This window comes from Gracilinanus agilis, chromosome 3 (genome assembly GCF_016433145.1).
Source record: "Gracilinanus agilis isolate LMUSP501 chromosome 3, AgileGrace, whole genome shotgun sequence".
NCBI classification, from domain to species: domain Eukaryota; kingdom Metazoa; phylum Chordata; class Mammalia; order Didelphimorphia; family Didelphidae; genus Gracilinanus; species Gracilinanus agilis.
The window spans coordinates 481,645,213-481,662,577 of record NC_058132.1 but is presented as its reverse complement, the minus strand read 5'-3'; the positions used below and the strand labels follow the sequence as shown (position 1 = coordinate 481,662,577).

Below are 17,365 nucleotides of genomic sequence, written 5' to 3'. Positions count from 1 at the left end.
CCCTAGGAAAAATTTGTTTAAAGCTTAGGTTTGGTTTATATCTAGGGTTTTCCTAAAAGAGGAAAGTGAAAAACTCAATCTATTTTATATATATATGAGGCATGAGACAACTATTTATTTCCTGCACACAGATGAAATATTGAATACAAAGACTCACAAATTTTCATTGACAAAACATAAAGAATCAGGAATTTATAACTTTTAACTGCTATTATACTTTCTTAGGAGGTTGGAATCATTACAACAAAACATTTGGTGGAGTAGATTTTCTGACTATCACCTTTATATTTCATGTTGGCTCTGCACTGTTCAAATAATTTTCTTCCCATGGCTTGGGTTAACTTTTTTGCTTGTGGTCATCCTTTTGGATACAGACATTCTCATTGCTTCCAGTCAGCTCCCACCATGGGACCAGAGTCCCATGATTGCCTCCAAGACTGGATATCTCCATTACAGGATTACTGTATGGTTGCCTATACTCAGGAAAAGAAATACAAAGTGGAAAGTAATTAGAAAAAATTTCAGTTCAAACTGAAAATGCCTAGTTGATTGCCCTTGTTCTATGTATCACATCGAAGTAGTGACTCTGTTACCTGGTGGTGGTGGTGGGGCACTTTTTTTTACCCATCATGAAAAAGACTTGAATAGTCCTTACAATATCTGTAGAAAAAGAGAGTATGCCTGGAGGGCAGGTCACTCCCTTCTTTTTTTTAAGTTTTATTTGTATTATCATTCAAAATGCACTTCCATATTGGTCATTGTTGTAAGAGTACACTCATACAAAACCAAAACCCCCAAATAAAACTATAAATACATTGATATAAAAGATAGTGTGCTTTGATCTGCCACCACCCAACTCCAACAGTTCTTTCTCTGGAGGCAGAAAGCACTCCCTGTCATAAGTCTTTCAAGATTATCCCAGATCATTGCATTGCTGAGAGTAGTCAAGTTTTCACAGTTGATCATCATACAATATTACTGTTACTGTGAACAATGTTCTCCCAGTTCTGCTTATTTCATCCTGCATCAGTTCATACAGATTGTCCCAGCTTTTTCTGAAATCATCTTGCTTATTTCATTTAGCACAATAGTATTCCATCACCACCATATACCACAATTTATTCAGCCATTCCCCAATTGATGCACATTCCATCAATTTCCAATTTTTTGCCACCACAAAAAGAGCTGCTATAAATATTTTTGTTTGAGTAGGTCCTTTTCCCTTTTTTTATGATCTCTTTGAGATACAGACACAGTAGTGGTATTACAGGATCAAAGGGTATGCACAGTTTTATAGCCCTTTGAACATAGTTTTAAATTGCTGTCCAGAATAGTTGGATCAATTCACAATTCTGCCAACAATGCATTAGTGTTCCAATTTTGCCACATCCCCTTCAACATTTATCACTTTCCTTTGCTGTCATATTTGCCAATCTGATAGGTGTGAGGTGATACCTCAGAGTTGTTTTAATTTGCACTTCTCTAATCAAGAGTGATTTAGAACATTTTTTCATATAATTATCGATAACTGATTCTTCATCTGAAAACTGCTTGTTCATATCTTTTGACCATTTGTCAACTGGAGAATGACTTGTATTCTTATAAATATGATTTTGTTCTCTATCTGTTTAAGAAATGAGACTTTTATTAGAGAAATTTCCTGCAAAAAAATTTCCCAGTTTGTTGTTTCCTTTCTAATCTTCGTTACATTGGGTTTGTTTGTACAAAACATTTTTTATTTAGTACAATTGAAATTATTCACTTTATATTTCATAATGTTTTCTCTCTCTTATTTGGTCATAAATTCTTCTCTTCTTCATAGATCTGACAGTAGACTATTCTTTGCTCCCCTAATTTGCTTATGGTATCACCCTTTATGTCTAAATCATATATCCATTTTGCCCTTATCTTGGTATTGGATGCCAGATATTGGTCTATATCTAGTTTATGCCATACTGTTTTCTATTTTCCCAGCAGTTTTTGTCAGATAGTGAGTTCTTATCTCAAAAGCAGAGATCTTTGGGTTTATCATACACTTGATTGCTGAGGTCATTTATCCCTATATATTATGTAGCTAATCTATTCCATTGATCCACCATTCTATTTCTTAGCCAGTACCAGATTGTTTTCATAATTACTGCTTTATAGAACAGTTTGAGATCTGGTACTCTTAGGCTACCTTCCTTCATATTTTTTGAGATTTATTCCCTTAATATTCTTGATCTTTTATTCTTCCAGATGAATTTTGATATTATTTTTTCTAGTTCTATAAATAATTTTGGTAGTTTGATTGCTAAGGCATTGAATAAATAAATTAGTTTGGTTAGAATTGTCATTTTTATAATATTAGCTCAGGCTACCCATGAGTAATTAATATTTTTCCACTTATCTAGATTTCACTTATTTGCATGAAAAGTATTTTGTAATTGTGTTCATACAATTCCTATTTTTTTCTTGGTAAATAGATCCAGATATTTTATATTATCTATGGTTATTTTTAGAGGAATTTCTCTTTCTCCTGCTGCTGAACTTTATTGGTAATATATAGAAATGCTGGTGATTTATTGGAGGTTATTTTGTATCCTACAACTTTGCTGATGTTATTATTTTTTCATATCTCATATTGAATGAAATTCCACTAATATTTCACAATTTGTTCAGCAGTATATTCCCTGATCAATAAGTACCCACTTTGTTTCCAGTTATATTCTCTGATTTAAAAGAAAATGCTCTTTTGTATATGTTGACCTTTGTGAAAACTCTGTCTTTGCTCTCTCTGTGGGACATATTACCATTAATCTCCAGGTCAAAGAATATGAACAACTTAGTCACTTTTATCTCATAATTTCAAACAATTTTCCAAAAATGGTTGAACTTCATAGTTGAACCACGGAATATTAATATGCCTGTCTTTCCCAGGCTTCTCTTGTTTATCATACTTGCCAGCCTAATGCCTATGAGAAAAAACTTCAAAGTTGCTTTATCCTTGCTGCTTCATTTTTTATCATCATTACAGGTTTCTAAAAGGGAAGTTTCACCTGGATTAAGATAAGCTTTTCTATCCATGCTTGTAATTCTTTATTATTAAAATTGTATTCTGAGTATTTCTAAACAAACCAGTTTATTATAAATGTCCTGAATGTGAAGGAGCTCTTTCTTTTTTTAAAGTCACATACCCTTCTTCTCAGTTAACCTTTCAAAAGTGCCTTTCTTACAGAGCTCCACATAATGTTTGCAGTATTTCTTAAGTTTCTAAATTAGGTGCCACATTATTTACATGATGAATTCCTATGCTTAAAAGTTATTTGTTCAGTGAAATAGTTTAGGGGATTATTTTCATTTAGAACTTGGCAAATTTTACCAGTCTTATGCAAGGTTTTGTTTTCATTGCCATCTTCTGCTTAATATAATCTGTCATTTGTATAGCTCTTAGTAGATTTCAAAGTACTTTCCTATTCTTACATTCTCATTTGATCTCAGCTGAGTCTTTTTAGTAACAATATGATTATGCTTGCTTACGCCCAGAAAACAGTAAGGCCTTTTAAACTCAACCCATAAATATAATTAGTTATCATCTTTCTGAAAGGGAAGTGTGAACCAAACATGTCTTAGATGAGTTAAAACTACCTTAGTCTGGTCTTTTGGATAAGCCAGACATGTGCCATCATAGTGAGTTTATAGGGAAGAGATTTGAGTAGAAAAGGATCAGAGAAGCTGGACAGCTTCTGAAGTTCTTATAGACCAGACCTATTTGGAGGATGACTCCATTATTGGGGGATCCACCCATTAGAATGTGAGCTTCTTGAGGGAAGGTGCTGTTTTTGCCCATGTTTGCCTTGTCCCAGCACTAAGCACAGTGTCTGGCATATGCTAGATAAATGCTTGTTGACTTGTTTGAAGTATTGTGAAATATCAGAACAGCAAATACATCCTTGAGGAGAAAAAGGAATTCCAAAGCCAAAAATAAACGACCGTTAAGAATCATTAGCACTACTATCTTCTTTCACTTCCCTCAGATGTGGAATATAGAGAATTAATTTAGCACTTATGTTATGTGTAAAAAAACAGAACAGAAGGCTAGAGTCTGTATCTCTTTTTTAGAGGAACTTCATATTCCAATATAGCCTGTCAAATAATATCAGGATTTCTCCAGGCTTTCATAAGATACTTCCTATTTTAATGTCATCACAATTAAAAAATTTTTAAAAGAAAATAATTTTGACTATTTGGTTCAGAATTGTGTCTGGGTATCATTAGAACATCAAGGAGGGGGGGGGAAATGTTGGGTTTTTAAAGTCATAAAAAAAAAAACAACTTCTAGTATTGTAAAGGGGCAGCTAAGTGGCACAGTGGATAGAGTACCAAATCTGAAGTCAGGAAGACTAGCTATGTGACCCTGGCTAAGCCACTTTAGCCATTTGCCTTGGTTTCTCATCTGTAAAATGAGCTGGAGAAGGAAATGGCAAACCACTCCAGGATCTTTGCCAAGAAAACCCCAAATGGGGTCACATAGAATTAGACAGACTGAAATGAATGAACTACAAGTCCTATAAAGATATCACCTTTATTTCCTACCTTAATGTCTTTGCTCACATTATTTTCCACACGTAGCCCTTTTGGCTATTCATCTCCATCCTATCCTTCTCTTTTCCATGGCTGGCTACTCCAGCCCCTGAATACTCTCACCTCCTTCTCTGACAGTTAACATTGAATGACTTAATGTTCAATTATCTTGTGCTGTTTGCTCAGAGTTTTGTGGATTTTAAAATTAATATGCAATAACTAAGTATTATATTTTATAAATTTTTGTTAATAATAAACTAACATAAAAAAACAGAGTGAAAAGGTGCTAAACTAACCCAGCCCGCTCAAGAGAGCAAAAAAGGAAGAGGGAGGAGCTACAGAACTTATAAAACAGTAACATGACTACACAAACGTGGAGGCGCAGGAAAGATTAAAGGGAATTTTGGGAAATACTAAGGGACTTATAGGGGATGAAGTCCAAGGTTCAAAATCTATATTTATACCATACCCCGATGTGATCCTTTGGGAGACCAGTCCCCCCAATAGATCATGAAAACATAATCAACTTAAAAATTGCAATAATTTGTGGATAAAAAGAAAAGAACAAAATCAATGATTGCTATATTGACAAAAAGCCAATTTGGGGGCAGTCCCTTTTGACATAAAAATATACATTCAAAATAAATGCATTCAGAACAAATGCTTTCAGCCCCTCAAAATTCAAATTAGCACATCCCAAAGTTCAATATGGATCTTCGGGTGTAGTGTGTGGTCTCTGCAGGCATCTTCATGGCACCTTCTCCAAATAGGTTTGTCTTCTGGATTCTGGGAGGTAGCAAGTTTCTTATCCTAAAATTGCTTAGATTCAAATCAAAGTTCAAAATAATAACACAGTCCCACCTGAGGTAGATAATAACACAGGGATCACTCAGGGATGTTGTTATGACAGTTATGAGGTATATGAATCAATTTGCAAAAGAAATTAAAAACATCAAAAAATCCAAACAAAAGAGAAAAAATAATTTGTGGATGAAATATAAAATGTCAAAGTCTTATGTCTAAAAAAATCTAAGTAAAGGAAAAACAAACTTATAACAAGTCCTTGAATCAGGGCCCAATTAAAGTAATTTGTGTAATTATGCATTTACCCAATCAGTAGCCAGGATTACAGAAAGTTTGTCACACTATGAAAGGTAGAAAAAGGACTAGATTATAGGAGTCAGGATGGCAGCCATAGTGAGATGCTTGTTGGGGTTCAGGGAAGTCCAGCATCTGACATATGTCAAAACAGCTGCAACCTTGAACCCCAAACAAGTACAAGTCCTCATGTCTTGGCTCAAAATTACATCACGTTCACTGGGATTGGTCTCTTTGACCTTTTTGCTCTCTAAGCACTATGCAGGTTAGCTTTGTGCTTCTTTGGCACTGTACAATGGCTCTTTTTGTATTCTCTTCTTCTGGAATCAGAATAATTAAGCAAAGTCCCATAATTTTTTTAAACAATCAGTGGCATTATCTCTATAGTTTAAAGCTTTTTGGGTATGCATTAATATTAGAATAAATGTATTTTTAAACTTATATTACTGCAAAATTGAAAAAAAGGATTACTTATCTCAAAGTAGTGGAATATATGAAAGATATTAACAACTAATCAACTATAAAATGATATCCAGGTCCTCTTAAGACACTTCACAGGTAACCCCTTGCTATTAGTTTCATTATGGGGAAATTAAGAAATAAATTGACAAAAAGATTATATTCATTACAGTCATCATTCTGTCAGTATAACTCTTGGGATTATGGGTAATTAAAATTTTTTTCCATGGTTCCATGATTCATGTTTTCTCCCTTCCCTTATTCCTCACCCCTCCTGGAGTTGACAAGCAATTCTACTGGGATATATATATATATATATATATATATATATATATATATATATACACATATAATCACTCAATCTCATTTTTGTAAAAGAGCAATCCATTAAAACCAAAACCCCAGTGTAGACTCTAAATGATCACACTAGTACAAATATTAATAATATGGAAATAGGTCTTGATCAATAACACATGTAAAACCCAGTTCAATTGCTCATTGGCAGTGGGAGGGGGGGAAAGAGGGGAAGGAAAGAACATGATTCACGTAACCATGGAAAAATCTTCTTAATTAATTAATTAATTAATTAACTTAAATTCTAAAAAAAAACACCAAATCACATAATGGGGGATATTTTTAAATAAACCTATGATTATTTATCAGATATGATAACCTTCCTATTCTGTAGTTAAATAGACTTCTATTTTTAGTCTGGCAACTTTGGCAATTCCTAACCTACCCACAAAACAAAATAAAATTTAAGAGAAAAAGGACAATTTATTCATTATTTAACTGTCTGTTTTAATTTAATTTGAGGGAAAGAGGCTTTGATTAAAGGATCTCAGATCAGCTGAGCTCCTTCCTTAATGATATAATTAATGATATAAAAGTTAGTTAACAGTGACAATGAGGTGATAAGGTCTTTAAAGAAAGTATAAAGAAGTATTTACACTTTATTTCCCCTTTAAGAGGTAGGGAAGAAGTTCCTTCTTCAATCTGGTGTAATTATAGGGTGGCTGATTATTGGCCAGCTAAAGGATAAGCCATACTCTTGACACCCTTTAAAAAGTCATTCTTTCTAAGAGCTAATGAGTATAGATGAAATACTCTATAAGGATTCAGTCAAGAGGAGAGCCACCCCTTGCAGTTGAGAAAAAGAGTTAATTCTCTCTTAAAAGAGGATCAATCTTGGCCTTCATTCTTCTTCTTGAGTCTAGTAGAAGAGAGGGGATTTTCTTCTCCTTCTTTTCTTCCTTCCTCATCTCCCATTATCAGTAGCATCATTCAATAGAGCAAGTCACCCAGTAGGAAATGGTGAACTCCAGAGAGTAGGTCCAAGGATTGTAATGTAGAATCAAGTTAAGCTGTGAAGGGAGCAGAGCCAAGGAGCCCAGCTGAACCATCTGGCTAGTAAAGATATTGTGCTAGCTTGAGGACACCAGGAAAAATAGAAACCATGTCTGGGACCCATAATATTAGAGGCATAAGTTGCATTGGCCATTCATTCCCTAAGCCTCTCTTTTAGGGTATTCTACATGTGTACACACTCTTCCCCCTCAAACTGATTGTATTTGTGGGACAGTGTGACTCTGTTTTATGGGGACAATACTTTATTACTACTCTTCTTACACTATCTTTGCTTTGAGCTAATTGTGTTATCTGACTGGCTGTTGATATAAAATGATCAGAGGAGGCTATAGTTTAATAAACTTCCATCTATAAAATAGCTTGAACCCAAGTTCGTCATCCCCCTGGGGAATCCAACCTATAAAGATCCTCAGGGGTATGGCTGGTACTTAACCAAGCCAATGACCATGTTCATTCATTTTTCATTCTTTCCATGTCTTTGTGACTCTAGGTGGGGATTTCTTTGCAAAGATAATGGAGTGGTTTGCCATTTTTCTTCTCCAGCACATTTTTAAAAAACCCTTCCTTCTTTCTTAATATCAGTTCTAAGACAGAAGAGTGGTAAGGGCTACACAGTCTGGGTTAAATGACTTGCCTAGAGTCACATAGCTTGGAAGGGTCTATGGCTAGATTTGAACCTAGGACCTCCCAACTCTAAGCCTGATGTTCTTATCTACTGTATTATCAATCTGTCCCTTCTCCAGCTCATTTTACAAATGAGAATACTGAGGCAAACAAGGTTAAATGACTGGTACTGGGCTACATAGCTAGTAAGTGCCTGAGGCCAGATTTGAACTCATAAAGATGAGTCTGACATCAGGCATAGCACTCTTATTTTGCCACCTGGCTGCCCTAGAGCTTCACTCCGTATTACTCCATCAAATTGATGGAAAAACTTCTTCATGCCCCTTAAAGTGTCAACAAAGTGTAAACACATTCATATTTCCTTTAACACCTTAAAATCATATTTTCTTTGTTAAATATTTCTTACTTTACCCTTTATTTTCATCAAGTAGACCAGGAGAGTGGGGTGGTAAGAATCCAATGATCAGTGACCTCTATTCAGTCTCTATCACCTCTGCCATCACTATAATATAAACACTAAATTTTGCTTGTGATGTCATGGGTTTTTTTTCTCTTAAATGTTCTAATTTTTTTCCTATTAAGTCTTTTAAGAGATACGATGTGGTGTAGGGGGTAGAAATTTGGTCTCAGAGCCAAAAAGAACTAGGTTCAAATCCCACCTCTTACATATTGGCATTATAACCCTAGAGAAGAGAACAATCTCTTAAGGTTCCGGGAAACTCTTTAAGATGACAGAGACATTATGGAGATGGTGTTGACCCAAATTAGTAGGAGACATTTTGTCATCCCCTATTCCAGTGAAATCACAGTCCTAGTCCCTGTTCTTTAGTCTCTGATTATAGAGAAATTTGGGGTTTTCTAATTGTTAAACAAAGTAGAGATAGGACCAGAAGTAAAATTCATTGCTATTATGACAAATAGCTTGATTTTAAAATTGTGAATTTCTTTTTGTTGTGGAAGGTCTATTTTAGCTTCTTATCTTCTGAAGGAAAAACTGAACATCTTGGGCAAGTTGGGATGTTTGCTAAGTTGTGCTGGTTCTGTTGTTCTTATCATTCATTCCCCAAAATCCGAGAGTGTAACGACCCAGGCTGAACTTGAAGAGAAACTTACAAATCCAGGTAACGAATTTCCTTATTTATACATATGAAGAGAGATTGCCTAAGGGATCTTAAGGAATTTTTACTTTAATGAATTTTGCTAATATGATACTCTCTAGAAACATTTTCAATGTGTATAATCCTCAAATATAAATTTGTCCAGGACTCACATGTACAGTGTAATTTTTTTTTTAATTTTAAACCCTTAACTTCTGTGTATTGACTTATAGGTGGAAGAGTGGTAAGGGTAGGCAATGGGGGTCAAGTGACTTGCCCAGGGTCACACAGCTGGGAAGTGTCTGAGGCCGGATTTGAACCTAGGACCTCCCGTCTCTAGGCCTGGCTCTCAATCCACTGAGCTACCCAGCTGCCCCTACAGTGTAATTTTTTAATAGCCTATATTTTGAAGTCTGGTCAAATATTCTTTGACTTGCCCAAGCTGATGTGGGCCCAATGTTGAAAAAAAAAACATTCCTGAAATTGAATGAAATTTGTAATACAAAATAATACTTGGAATTAAATAAGGGAAAGCATTTTATCACTGTGCATTCCTCAAGCAAACATTAAGTTCTGATGTGGTTATCTTCTAAATTAACTTTCTTTCTAGAATTTTTTTACAAAATTGCTCAATCAGCAGCTTCAGATATAGTGCCATAATTTAACCTGTACTGAATGTCTGTGCCACCATGACCAATTATGTGAAACATAATAGCACAGAACAAATGCTTATTTAAGCAATTATAACTGAAGTTACCATAGGAGCACATGAGATATTTGGGAATGACAAAAAGCAAAATTGGCCTAGAGTGTTCCCTTGCCTCTGCTTAGCTTATTTCTTCTCATTCAGATAGTTCTTAGTACGATTGCAAATTTATCTGCTTTTTATTTCCTTCTAATAAAGGCAAGATAGACTAAGTAATTGGGGAAAAGAAAGAGAAATTCTTCCGTATAGGAGAATTCTGAGAATTTGTGAAGATTAATGAGACCTAGTTCTATTATCTTCCTTCTTCCCCACCTCACCCTCATAGTTGACAGGAAAAAGGCAGTGATGGAAGAGATCTTGGAGAAGGCTGTTTTAGCTGTCCTTTATGACACAGACCTTTAAATCTCTTCTCTGGCCACTGAAAATAGTGATAATATCCTTGAAGATGGAACTTTTGACATCATTGTCATTGTAGCTTATTAAGGGCTTCAGACAATCAATTTCAGAATTGGAAAGAACCCTAAAAGATCACCTAGTCCAGGGATTCTTAAGTTATAGTTTATAGATAAATTTGAGAACATCCCATCAGTTCAACCTGAAAAGAAAATTAACAGCTTATCACAGAGGTGTAAAACTTTACACAACAGATTCCTTGGAAATTAGAATGGATCAGGCAAGAGTTAGGGATTTCATCAGAGAAGAAATGTTAAAAGACAGTCAAGACATAAAAAAATAGAAAATGTAAGATATCTTATATCAAAAATAAGAATATAAGAATCACTGGACAACTTGAAAGCCATGACCAAAGAAAGAGCCTAGACATCATATTTTGAGAAATAATGAAAAAAGCTGCCCAAATCTCTTAGCATCAGAAGGCAAAATGAAAATTAAAATAATTCATCAGTTACCTCTTGGAAAAAAAAACCCAAATGAAAATTCCTATGAATAAAAAAGATAGAACTTTCAATTAAAGGAAGAATACTTCAGGTAGCCAGAAAGGAAGAATTCGAGTACCAAGGAGCCATAGTCAGGATTGAACAATAAAGGAACAGAGTGAAGAATGTAATATTCCACAAACAATCAAGAAAACCCACAGGAGAAAAGGGGTAGGGGGTAATATAATATTAAGATAGAGGACTTCTAAGCATTCCAGAGGAGTCAAGAGAAACATAAGAAGGTAAATACAAGTGGATAATTAGAAGGGACTGAACAGTGATGACATGCTTCCAGCCTAATGGTGGGAAGTGGTATGTATGTTCCCTGAGAATTCTTTCATCATCATGGATTGTAGAGGGAGAGAAATAAAACCGAAGCACTGGAGGTGGTTTTGTTACATTTTTATTATCTTGAAAGAAGAAAGAGAAGAAGAAAAGAAAGACACTAGGGCATAAAGGGGAAGAGTGGGGAAATTCTCGTGCACAAATAGAAGTCTGAATACAAGGGAAAAGTAGTGGGAGGAGCAGTTATCACTTAAACCAACTGAACTGGTATAAGAAGTATAGATTACAACCATTCAGAGAGTTGAGTGCAGAAATACATTTTACTCAACAAGAAAATGGGAAATATGGGACAGAGGAGAAGAACAGGGAACAATTAGTCATAAGCAAAACTAACTCTAACAGAGAGTGAATAAAAGGGGTTTAAATGAAAGAATAAAAGAATAAGAGCTTGTGATTAGGACCTGGGTGAAGAAAAGAGAAAAGGGGCAGAAGAGTGGAAGCAGATTGAATAAAGTCATGCATCCTTCACTCACCACCATCTTTATCTTTGAAAAGAAGTAGGAAGCAAAGAGAGGTAAAAAGTATAAGAGTAGAATAAGAACTCACCCATAAAGCAGAAGAGGAGAACAGAATAGATCACAAAGCACTTAGTTTACAAGAAACACATTTTAAACACAAAAGATTCTCCCAGAGTTAAAATAATGAGGTGAGGCAAAGAATTTCTACAATTATCTAGGTCAAGCTTTATTTGTATAAGGGGTGTTTTGTAGTTGTATTCATGTAGTTCTATGTATGTCTTGGCAGGTAGACTACCAAGTATTTTGTTCACTCTGTAATTATTTTAGTGGAATTTTTCTTTCTAGCTTTTTCTGCTGGGTTTTGTTATGCTTCAACTAAAGACAAAAAGGCAGGAGTAGCAATCTTGATGTCAAGCAAGACAACCACAAAAATAGACTTGGTTAAAAAAGATGAAAAGGCAAAGACAATGAACTAATAATGATACTTAGCACAGATGTATTGAATGGAATAGCATTTAAGTTAAAAGAAAACTTAAATGAGTTATAGAAAAAAATGGACAATAAAACTATAATAATAGAAGGACCTCAGTGTACCTCTTTCAGAACTACACAAATCTAACCAATTAATATACAGGAAACAAGTTAAGTAATTGAATAGAATTTTAGAACAATTAGATATGATAGACCTCTGGAGAATATTGAACAGCAATAGAAAGAGAGGGGTGGTGTTTGTGTGTGTGTGTGTGTGTGTGTGTATGGGTGTACATATATATACATATTTCAGCTGTGAATGATACTTTTACAAAAACTGACCTTATAAAAGAACACAACTACTTCACAAATAAAATACAGAAAAGTAAAAAATATTAAACATGTCTTTCATAGATAACAATGAAATAAAATTATATCCAAGTAAAAATCGCTAAAGAAACATTTAAAAATTCTTTGGAATGAAATAACTTAATTCTAAATAATTGGTAAGTCAAAACAAATCATATAAATGATAGATAATTTTTCTGAGGTTAACAATAATGAGACAATAGACCAATATTTTTGGAATGAAGCAATTCTTAGGAGAAAATGTGTTTCTCTTTACACATTAATCAGTAACCAAAAGAAAGAATGATCAATGAATTCAACATGCAACAACAAAAAAACTAGAAAATCAATAGATGAAAAATCCCCAATTAAATTTCAAATTAGAAATCTAAAAAATTGAAGAAGTTAATAAAATGGAAAGTCAAAAAAAACATTTAATTAAAAATAAAATTTAGTTCATTTGGGGAAAAAAAACAATAAAATAGGTAAACTATTGGCTAATTTTGTTTTTAAAATTAACAATATCAAAAATTAAAAAGGAAAATTTACAACAAATGAATAAAAATTAAGTAAATTAGGATTAGGGATAATTTTGCCCAATTACATGCTAATAAAACTGACAATCTAAGTAAAATGGATGAATGTTAACAAAATACAAAGTGCTCAGATTAACAAAATAAGAATAGAAGATTTAATAACCCAATCTCAGAAAAAGAAACTGAAAAAAAAAACCATGAATGGTCTCCAAAAGGGAAAAACAAACAAACCAAAAGAAAAACCAAGGGTCAGACAGATTTACAAATTTTATCTAACATTTAAAAAATAAAATTAATTGTAAGCTTATATAACCTAGAGGGGAAAAAGAAAAGATCTTACTAAATTTTTTCTAAGATATAAATTTGGTACTGGTATGTAAATCAGAAAGTGTCAAAATCTAATGAATATGCCTAATAAATTTATTGATACAAAATTTTTAAATCAAATATTAATAAGGAGAAGACAGTAACATATAAATAATATACACTATGATCAGATTGAATTTTACTAATGCAAGATTGATTCACTGTTAGGAAACCTATCAATATAATAGAGCATATCAATAATAACAACAGAAAGTCATATGATGATACTAGTAAATCCACAAAAAAAATTTTGACAAGATGTACCATTTATTATAATATTTCTGTTTAAAAATACTAGAAATCATAGCAACAAAATCTATCTATAACCACAATCCAACATTTTATGGAATAGAAATAAACTAGAAGACTTTCCAGAAAGATCCAGGGGTAAAGGAAGGAACTTTAATAGTATATTATTATTTTATATACTGCTTGAAATTCTAGCCATAGCAATAAGACAAAAATAAATTGAGGAAATAAGCACATTAAAAAAGAAAACAAAATTATCACTGGTTCAGTCATTCTGGAAAGTAGTGTGGAACAATGCCCCAAAAGACATTAAACTGCATATGCCATATAACTCATTACTAAATCTATATTCCAAGAAATGTTAAAAAAAAAAAAGAGGAAATAGGCTTCTATGAACAAAAATGTTTACAGTTGCTTCCAGCAAATTACTTTTTTGCTGAACCTATGCTTAGGAGCTTCTACAATTGACTTTTCTTCTATAGTAGATGATTCTGCCTTTTCTGTAAGTTTCCTTGGCTTTTTTGGACATCATGCTGCTTTTAAGCACATTTGATCCCTAATAAAAAGAATATTCCCATCAATTCTAGTCTCTGAGTCAGTCTCATGCAGAAATCTAAAATTCTAATTCCACTTCTGATCTCTTCTTTTCTCTTCTGACCTCTCAGTGTTCGTAAAATTGCTTTGACTTTTGGTGCTTTAAGCATCTACTTGGCAGTTCTCATTTTTAATTCACTCAACATTTGTTATCTTCATTCTCAAAGGACAGTCCATTTTGGGCCTAGTTTTAGGAACTGATCTTAGCTTTAGCCCTGGTAGGTTTATCGCAGCCTTAAGTAACTCCCATTCCAGGAAATGTGATGCTTTGAGTGATTTTTAAACAGAAAAAAAAATTAACAATAGAGATTTTAGCCATTGAGATGTTTAAAGAAGGAAAATTATCTTAAAAGTATTTGTAACCAGGAAGATAAAATAAGAAAAAGAACTGATCTTTTAATTTATTTTATATTTCAATTGCTTTCTTAACTTTCTTTCAATTGAATTTATATAAACTATTTTAATTAACAAGAAGCATTGTGGTTTGGTGAATAAATAAAGTACTGTCCTCAGAGCCATGAAGACCTGGGTTTAGCTGTGGTCTCTGACATCATTGGCTGTGTGACCCAGATAAATCCCTTAATACTCCCAATATTCTAGGAAGTTCTCTTAAGAAGTTGCAAAGAAATATCAAGAGTTGGTCTTTAGAGGAGATAGTTCTCCTTTAAGACATAAAATTAAGTATATATACACATATACGTATACATATGAGTAGAACAAGCATCAATTGGTAGGAAAAAATCTAGGCTTCACGTGAAGAAATTCTTCCAACAATTAGTCAGAAACAAAAATAATAAAAAAAGAAGTTGCAAAGAAGGATAAAGCGTTTCCTCATATGGAAGTCTCCACTGAAGTTACAGGTCCACCTTCCTCTCCCTGTCTTATTTCCATTGACCACAACATGCAACCTTGGCATTTGGACTCATCTCCCTTTGCAACAGATATATTGTGAAAGTTGAGAGAACAATTGAAATTGAACTAGCACTTACAGAAGAATTTTCTGCTCATGCCAGTGCAATTCTAAAGGTATTCAGGGATAGATTTTTGAGAACTCAAAGATAAAAATTCCAAAATGATAAAAAGTGTCACAGGTGGTGCTTTTTCAAAACATGATTGAGTAGACATTAGCAATTATATAGAATGACTTATAGCTATAGATGGTTTCCTCTCTCTAGAAAATGAAGCAAAATTACATCAACAATATTTTTTATAAAAAGATAAGGGGGAAATAGATATACATTTGCAAACCACATTTATACAATCACACCAACTGACTGGGAAAGGGAAAAAAATGTAAGATTGCCTTCAGTGTTTGATTGCAGAGAAGCATTTGAATTAAAAGAAAGATGCACCCTCACGTGTCCACAGAGAAGATTTCACATCATTATCAATCAAATCTCAAGGTCTGGTGTGTTTATTGAGATCATTGCTTGGTGATACATGAGTACTGACATCAAAGTATTGAAACAGAGAAATGTATTCACTACAAATATGCTCTGCTATTGTGAGCTTTGTCTTCTATTCGATGCAAACAGAAGGATGTATGATTAATAGAGAAGTTCTCCAGTTTTTTCTGTTCACATAAAACATTGCATTAGTTATATTGAGCCATAGTACTATACATTCAGTATAGCAATCCATAATAATAAGTTAGAAATAGGTCTTAACCATCCATTTTGGAGAAAAGAAATCTGTGTTGCCCATTTTGACATGTAGCAGAATGGGTAGTATATTGAATCAGACCATCTACTAACATGTTTCCTAATAGGAATTGAAAACAGAAGGGGATAAGTATTTATATAGTGCCTACTATGCGCCAGTCACTGTGCTAAGGGATTTTTTTTTACAAATATCTCATTTGATTCTTATACCAGCCCCATATGAAGCAGGATCCATTATTATCCCCATTTTTCTATTTGAGAAAATTGAGGCAGAGTTTAAGTGACTTGCCCAGGGTCCCACAGCTAGTGTCTAAGGCTGTATTTGAGCTCAGATCTTTCTGATGCCATACCCAGTGCTCTAGACATTGTACCACCGGCTGACTTTAAGCAAATGGTTAAGTTAAGCCAGCAGCTGAGAAGGTTAAACTAGAGATGATTTGGGAAATTGTCCATTTCTTTCAGTGATCTTAGGCTGTCTGTTTCCATGATAAAAGACTTTCTAATACTAGTTTACTTCTGGAAAATGACTGTAATTCGCTAAATTCCATTATTTGAAAGGTTAAAATTCCAACCCCAAGGGCAATGGACATATAGTGAGTATGTTGTCAAACATAGATGATGCATGAGAAGCGATATAAAAGATAATTACTAAGAATATGCATGACATAAATAAGAAAGGTACTAGTCACATATTGAAAATAAGACATGACAAATGGCCAGTCCAAGTTGTCTATTGTATACTAAAGAGAAGTATATTACTAAAGAGAATGGGGGGTGGGGAGGAAGAATTGGCTCTAAAGTTAGGATAGTTCCTCAGTGAAGAATTTATGAGAAAACAATAAGAAAAGTTTATGGAAAGAGATGGCATTGAAAAGGTAATGGTGACATGAGAAAGAACACTATCCACATCCAGAGAAAGAACTGTGGGAACAGAAACACAGAAGAACAACTACTGCTTGATCACATGGGTTGATGGGAATATGATTGGGGATATTGACTCTAAATGATCACCCTAGTGCCAATAATATGGAAACCCACTGGAATTCCACATTGGCTATGGGAAGGGGTAGGGGACGGTGAGGAAAAGAACATGAATCTTCTAACCATGTAAAAATATTCTAAATTAATTAATTTAATTAAATTTTCCAAATTAAAAAAAAGGTAATGTGTCAGTCAAGAGTACTGATGGTATCATAGATCTACTAAGGCAAGAAATGATATGGGAATAGAATGTAACAGAAAAGGGGGAACTTAATAAGAAAGTTTAATTAATCTGTTTAGAGGATTATATGTACTACTATGATGAGCAAAGGATGGAATGAATAAGGAAACAAAGATTCAATCTTCTATTTTTAATTTTTTATTATTTTTACATTTTTTTCATGGTTATACATGATTCATGTTTTCTCCCTCCCCTCATACCTCCCCAGTCCAGAAGTTGACAAGCAATTCCACTGGGTTATACATACATATATATATATATATAT

At 33.7% G+C, this 17,365-nt stretch overlaps 1 protein-coding gene across 1 annotated transcript in view; it reads left to right on the top strand.

The window, feature by feature from the left end:
* NIPA1 (NIPA magnesium transporter 1) overlaps window positions 1-17,365 on the top strand; it is a 53,607-nt gene that overhangs the window by 32,512 nt on the left and 3,730 nt on the right. Inside the window, exon 4 of the mRNA XM_044667007.1 lies at window positions 9,073-9,233. Coding sequence (XP_044522942.1) covers window positions 9,073-9,233 — 161 coding nt within the window. The remainder of the gene's footprint in view (window positions 1-9,072; window positions 9,234-17,365) is intronic.